The sequence below is a fragment of the Malus domestica genome, chromosome 17 (assembly GCF_042453785.1).
Source record: "Malus domestica chromosome 17, GDT2T_hap1".
Taxonomy (NCBI): domain Eukaryota; kingdom Viridiplantae; phylum Streptophyta; class Magnoliopsida; order Rosales; family Rosaceae; genus Malus; species Malus domestica.
Genome location: NC_091677.1, coordinates 14,725,540 through 14,733,179, shown reverse-complemented (window position 1 = coordinate 14,733,179; position 7,640 = coordinate 14,725,540). Strand labels below are relative to the sequence as shown.

At 36.7% G+C, this 7,640-nt stretch overlaps 1 protein-coding gene across 1 annotated transcript; it reads left to right on the top strand.

Annotated features, from left to right (window-relative positions):
- The first annotated feature begins 1,607 nt into the window (after positions 1 to 1,607).
- LOC103403339 (pectinesterase-like) lies at positions 1,608 to 7,420 on the top strand. The gene is made up of 3 exons (XM_029097303.2): positions 1,608 to 2,518; positions 2,806 to 3,241; positions 6,571 to 7,420. Exons 1-3 carry the CDS (start codon positions 1,889 to 1,891, stop codon positions 7,260 to 7,262), a joined length of 1,758 nt encoding a protein of 585 aa, XP_028953136.2. The 5' UTR covers positions 1,608 to 1,888; the 3' UTR covers positions 7,263 to 7,420.
- Positions 7,421 to 7,640: the final 220 nt, after the last annotated feature.

Genomic DNA, 7,640 nt, shown 5'->3' with positions numbered 1-7,640 from the left:
GCATAGTGATTTTTTTAAAATATATATTATCAATGAGAGCATGTTCGACTTTGAAATTTTTTTTTTCAACAAACAATATTATCTACACTAAAGAGTGTGGAGTGGACTAAGACTTACAATGAACTTACCACCATATGTGGTTCAACTTTGTATTTGGCGAGAATCGAATCTAAGACCTCTCAATTACAAATGAAGAGAAAATATCACTAGATTGTACTGGTAAAACCTCTTTTAAAATTGGCAAAAAAAAAAAAAATTATCAGAAAAGTAATTAGGTTCTGTGTTTACTGCAAATGGATTGGATTTTATATATGTGTTGACCCTAAAAACTACCAAGCCTATGTGGTGCGCAGGCCGAGTAACTAACGAGCTAACTACGTCATTCGGTTGTGTGCAAGGCGTGCCAACTCCTTGGTCAAGCTCGGCCGAGGAGTAAAATATGTTGACGTTGCGTTGGGTGCACTGCTGACTTCTCAATCTTGAGATTGCGGCCGAGGAAGGAACACTCTTGGCCTTCGGGTTCTAAAGCCTAAAGACAAGGCTGCTAGTTTTGCGAAGTTCAATATCAAATTCGACTTTCAATGTGCCGAATGTAGTAACATGTAACATCTCACTTCGCCGAGAAGGCTAATGAGATGACATTTGCCAATAAGGATTCGAAAATCTTTTTCAACCAAGACTTGGATAGATAACCAGTCGGTCTCGACGCAGTGCTGTTTATCCAAACTGAAGGTGCTTCGCGATCGACTAATTCTACAGCAACAGTGTTGTTTATCCAAACTGAAGATGTGTTGGCGGAAAAAGAAAATAAAAATATCAAGGTTGTTGAGAGGTTTCGCGTAGAGCGAGAGTTTGCGTAAGACAGTTTGTGTGTTGAGTTAGAGGTGGCCTCTTTGCTGTTCGCGGTACTGTATTTATAGAAGCAAATGTTGCATGGCGCAACTCCCCACCAATGTAGAATTCGACTTCAATTCAAACTTATCAACTAGAGCTTCAGTCAAAGACTTTTCAAGATAAGCAGGAGCCTATCTTTTAGATGCCATCATCATCTGACTCTACTTCACCATTATTCGAAAAAACCATTTCTTCCATCCTTATCTTTAGAAACCGTGCCCTCAGATTGTTTCCTGGTCCAATTAGAACTTTATGTCCACACATTGATCCAAGTGCAGCCATGCACGCATAATAAGATAGAATATAATCCCCAAAAAGCACATTCATGTGGCCAAAACCAACATAACATCAAAAGGCATATACATGCATACATATTTATCTGCTGCCATGCCTTATACATACCCTCATATCCCAAATGGTTAAATCAATGGGGATTTAGACAAATATTAGGTTTAAATAATTTAATATATTACGAATAAATAATATCATGATTAAAATTACAACATGATTTCTCAATAATAATTGAAAATCATTTCAACTATTTTGTCATTCAACGGTCTAAAATTCTGTTCATTCAACGACTTCGATTACTCGGATCGATAACGTAATTTTGGGTCCAAACAATATGGATCTAAGAACATAAGTTACACAATATGTTATTTCACATATTATTTGTTGCTATCTATACAATATACTAATAAAAAAATAAGTTTATGTGATATAATTCAAATATTTATTCCGAATACATCGCGAATTTATTAGAGAGAAGAACACACTAGACCAAAGCTACCACACTTCACTTCACTAATTAATTTGTATAAATAACCCCATCCTCCGTACCCACCAAAGCTACCACACTTCACTTCACTAATTAATTTATGTATAAATAACCCCATCCTCCGGACCCAACTCGATCACTCCCATCTTTTCCTCCATATTCTAAATTTTGTACCCAATTTTTTCTCTTTCCCAATTCCAATTGACTAGTTTTAGAATGGCCAAAATCAAAGAGTTTTTGACCAAAATGTCCGAATCGGGCAAACAAATATCCACAAACAAGAAACACAAGAAGCTTTTCATATCCCTTTTCGCAACCATCCTACTAGTCGGCGCCATCGTCGGCATTGTCACCGGAGTCAAGTCCTCCAAAAACAACTCCGACGACGAAACCAACGAGGCCTCCCACGCCATAGTCAAATCCTCATGCAGCTCCACCCTCTACCCTGAACTGTGCTTTTCCACTCTTGCACTTCACCCCGAAGCCGCCAAAAAGGTTTCGAGCCAGAAGGACGTGATAGAATTGTCATTGAACATCACGACCAAGGCGGTTCAGCACAACTTCTTCACTGTCGAGAAGCTGCTGAAGTCCAGGAAGAATAAGCTCACTAAGCGTGAGAAGGGCGCTCTTCACGACTGTTTGGAGACCATTGATGAAACTCTCGACGAGCTTCACGATGCTGTGGAGGACCTCCATGAGTACCCTAATAAGAAGACTTTGACTCAGCATGCGGATGACCTAAAAACTTTGATCAGCTCCGCCATTACCAACCAAGAAACTTGCCTTGATGGGTTCTCGCACGATGATGCTGATAAAAAAGTTAGGAAAGTTTTTTTGGCCGGTCAGGTAAATTTCTCATAATCTCGATACTTTGTTGACGAAAAATGGTCGTCCAAAAATCATTTCGCTATCTTTATGTTTATGTACTTTTCGACTTCTTGATATTTTGTTGATTTTTGTGTACTGTAAGTATTTTTGAACTGTCAATATGCATTTACTTTTATTTTTCACATAATTAATTTCACTTGACATCAATATTTTGTTACTACATTTTTGTGCTAATGTTTCTGTGTTTTTAGACGGCCGATATTTTTGCTAACACCGCTACTTAATAAATTTGGTGTGTCACTCAGGTGCACGTAGAAAAATTGTGCAGTAATGCGCTGGCCATGATCAAGAACATGACCGATACCGACATTGCAAACGAGATGAAAACGAATGTGAACCGAAAGCTGAAGGAGGATGTGGTGGACGAGCATGGGTGGCCGGAGTGGCTGTCGGTGGCAGACAGGCGACTGCTGCAGTCGTCATCTGTCACACCAAATGTGGTGGTGGCAGCAGACGGGAGTGGGAACTACAAGACGGTGTCGGCTGCGGTGGCTGCCGCCCCGGAGAAGAGCAGTAAAAGATATGTGATTAGAATAAAGGCGGGGGTTTATAGAGAAAATGTGGACGTGCCGAAGAAAAAGACCAACATTATGTTTATGGGAGATGGGAGAAAAAACACTATCATCACTGCTAGTAAAAATGTGGTCGATGGCAGCACAACTTTCAACTCGGCCACAGTTGGTAAGCCCAATTCTTTATTCTTTTTAAATTTCCATGTCCCTAGCTTTTATGAAACAAAATAATAATTCAATCTTGTTCATCATTCTCTGCTATTTTTATTTTTATTATATGGTTTTGATTTGTTCAATATATATTTGGATAATTGTTATTTATGGTATCCTTCTGGCGGTTGTGTTGTCTGTAACAATGTGGGTTACATGCAGTGATGTATGTATGTACCTTGAGGATTTTTTTTCGGATTCTCTTTTTGGGATCTTAAGAATCCTCACATTCTAACTGTTTATTGTACATCGGGTGATCGGTGATCAACTTTCGTTAAGTACTATTTGTGTTTAATTTTAAATAATAAAATTTAAATAATTTTTTACCGCACGATGTACGATAAATGTCTCAAATATGAGGATTCTTATGATTCCCACAATTTGGATCCGGATATCCGGATCCGTACCCCTAGTGTAATGAGTTTAGTGACTAGTTAGAGTATCTCTAAAGGAGATGTCAAATATAATATGTCAAACTTTTATTTGATGAGTGATGTGATAAATTGAATATAAACGCTAAATTCTTTTATTTTCCAATGGTGGTAAATATTTATTTTATTATTTTATTGGGCCTAGAGTTACATTAACTATTAAAAATAATCAAAATTAATTGTAGTTTTTATTCTATTGGTTATTAATGGGACCCATGTATTAAAAAAATCAATTAAATATATTTGACTCCTTCTTTGTTTGCCTTCAAAAGAAGACAGCTAGAAAGTAATAAGTCAAATGATTCACATGTTACATCATATATGACATATCCATTGAAAAACACATAAATATCTTTTAATTTTATTTAGCGTATCTGACATCTCCTTTGGAGATGGTTTGAGTGAGCCAAGTGGGTGACAGAGTTTGGGATACGCCTTCATAAATTATGTCATATGGGGCCTCTTTTAAAAAATTGCACTTTCTACATCTTATTATAAGTCTAGCGATTAAACGATACGCCACTTTAAAGAGGGCATACTATTCTAATTAATTTAATTATATATAATTTACAAATGCGTATAAGTTTAGTAATCGCTCGACTTTTATTACATATGCTAAGTTATAATTTAAATAGGTAATATGTTTCTCATAGTAATGAACTAATGTCATGGAGATTTAAATTTGACATTTGCACTTACATAAAGTTAGTTGAGCTGTCTTGATGATTGGTAAATATGTCTTCATGTACAGTTAGCAATGAATGGTGAAAATTACATGTCACTAAATAAAGTAACGCATGTATAATATGTTATTAACTTTGTCTTGATAATATTATGAAAAAAGTTTCAACCGTTATGATATGTTTACTTAAAATGAACGAGGATATAAAGGATGAGGATATGAAATATTGAGTATGGAATAAACAACCCTCTTCCTTGATAATACACATCATTTTAGGGCTTAGAGTTTGGATATGAAATACGCACATATATTTATTTTTTTCACTAGTTACAAATCTATTCCTTATAATTTATAAATAAACATGCCACTTTGTTAGATTAAATTGTACCATTTTTCCTCCATTATTAAATCATCTTGAGAAATGCTAAAGGAGACTTTTAAAAGGAGACTATTAGCCATCATCTCATATTCCCTGGTCCACCAAGAAACAAGCACATGGTCTTCTTTCTAAAGAAGTCACATTTTTTTGTTAAATATTTATGACTATATTATTGCTGATCCATACTCTCTCTATTGTTTTTGCATTTGTTTTTGGCATTATCGTCTGAAAAAGCTGGTTAATTTGCAGAGATATATTAGAAAAAAGAACCCACATGCATAACTTAAAAACCAAAAGGAATTTTGAAAAATTAAATAAAATAGAAAGGTCACCAAAGTTACCGTTTCTTGAATTATATAGTAAAATACTATAACATGTTCAAATTTCAAGAGAATAAATTGTCGATGTGCGGAACGATTCAGTTAAAAAATAAGATATGTTTACGATATAAAAATTAATCACGCATGTTGATATTCTCTTATTGACCAAATTCTTTTGGCGCTCAACACTACTACTTAATTAACACAAACAATCTGACTTCGAGTTTTTCTCAATTTGAATATATGTCATTGTTGAAATGTAACGAGTGTTTGTGTTCCCGTGTCTATGTCTATGTTTGATTGAATGAAGGCGTGGTTTGACACTTTACAGCTATTCCCCCCGTTCCTTACTCTTTAATTTGTGTTCTTATTTAGCATATCCTAAAGTATCCTTCCTCGATGCTTCCTTCTTCTTTGGGTTTTTTATTTTATTGGACATTCATGCATTTTGGTTTTTGTTACTTTTCTCGTGGTTGTGCCTTCAATCATGGTGAAATTTGAGGCCCAAATCAAGGGTGCCAATCCACCGACACTTTTTTTTTTTTTTTAAATCTTTGATGATCGCAAGGTGCCGCTGTTTCGTCTGTACATCTACACAAGCCATTGTGTGTCACCACTTCTTGTCCCAACCAAGTCAGCCTTGAACCTTCCCTTCACTTTTGTTTACTTAAAATAGTAGCTCCCTTTTTTGGAAAAGATGCCAATATTTTTCAAAGTCACCATTTTAATTGGATACAATATAATAATATTATTAGTGTGACACCAACTTCTTAAACATAATACGTAAAATTTCATATCCCGATTTTATTATCTCTCTTTATCTTTCATGATCACTTGATGATGAAGATGACAGAGAGAATAAAACTTTTGCAAGTGGGTTTTCGTCACATGAATATTCAGAGTCTTCTCACATGGCACTTGTTCTTAGTAGTACAACCATTTAAAATTGAATTGACAGTTGTTTTACCATCCTGCCCCATTTAAAACATTATCTATCATTTCCTCCTTAATTTGTCTCTATTCTTTTTTTATTTGTTTTGAATTTTCTTGCTGAGAGCTGTTAGATTCTTTGATACCTTCAATGCAAAGTTGCAAACACATGCGCGCTCCTGTACTTTGGATGATGTTTGGATCCTGGGTCCTGGCAGTACTCCTGGCCGTTGGCTTGTTCGTAGCAGAATCATTATGTTCTATTCATGCATGATTGTTCTCCCCCTTTTTCAGAACAATCATCAGCCATTTAAATCGAAATCAGAGCAGATATTTTGTTTGGTATTGCCTTGGATTGCACTTGCCCATGTTGATAGATTATGTTCACAGATGAAACAAACCATTAATTACGTACGCTGGTTGAGATTAAGAATAATCTACTTAAGCATTGTCGATCTTGCACCTGCGTACGTTCTCATGCATGCATATGCGAACTAACGTAACATGTCAAATATCTGATGAAAACGTAAATATTTATGGTTGCAGCTGCGGTTGGTGAGAAGTTTCTAGCCCGAGACATAACGTTCCAAAACACAGCAGGTCCATCAAAGCACCAAGCTGTTGCTCTAAGAGTAGGGTCCGATCTCTCAGCATTCTACCGGTGCGACATTCTTGCGTACCAAGACTCGCTCTATGTGCACTCAAACCGCCAGTTTTTCGAAGGCTGCTTGGTAGCCGGAACAGTTGACTTCATCTTCGGCAATGCTGCTGTCGTGTTACAAAACTGTGACATCCATGCAAGAAAACCTAATTCCGGCCAGAAGAACATGCTCACCGCACAAGGCAGAACTGACCCGAATCAAAACACCGGCATTGTGATCCAAAAATCGAGAATCGGCGCCACATCCGACTTGCAAGCCTCAAAGGGCAGCTTTAAAACGTTCTTGGGGAGGCCATGGAAGGAGTATTCAAGGACTGTGATCATGCAGTCAAGTATAACGGATATCATTGACCCTGTTGGGTGGCATGAGTGGTCTGGCACTTTTGCCCTCAACACTTTGTTTTATGGAGAGTATGCTAACACTGGGGCAGGCGCTGGGACTTCAAAAAGGGTGACGTGGAAGGGGTTTAAGGTAATTACAAGTACGACTGAGGCTCAGGCGTATACGCCCGGCAGATTCATTGCTGGTGGTAGTTGGTTGAGTTCTACTGGTTTTCCATTTGCTCTTGGGCTGTAAAATGTAAATTTTAAGCATGTTTTGTTGTACTGTATTCTTGTGAGTCTATAAGTTCGCTCGTGTTGGGTGAATGTGATGTCCGACCTTGATTGTAGTAGTATTACTAACTACCATATGTTGGTAATCAATAAGAGCATCTATTGTTTTTTGCCAAGAAATTAAAGTAATGTGGTACAAAGGTGAAATTTCTTGGTATGGATTTATTGAATCACATAGTTGTGGCAACGTGCCAAAACTATCCTAAAATCAAAACTGGTCCATAGATTATCTTATCCTAATACATAAATCCAAATTCAACTGGTTAATTTTGTATGTCATGTCATGTTTCACCCGTCAAGCCATTAACTTCAGAAACGTACGAACAAACTAATAATGATT

Coding starts and splice junctions, on each gene's coding strand:
- LOC103403339 (XM_029097303.2), top strand. CDS start 1,889: ATGGCCAAAATCAAAGAGTTTTTGACCAAAATGTCCGAATCGGGCAAA. Junction 2,519..2,805: donor AAGTTTTTTTGGCCGGTCAG/GTAAATTTCTCA, acceptor TGTGTCACTCAG/GTGCACGTAGAAAAATTGTG. Junction 3,242..6,570: donor TTTCAACTCGGCCACAGTTG/GTAAGCCCAATT, acceptor TTATGGTTGCAG/CTGCGGTTGGTGAGAAGTTT.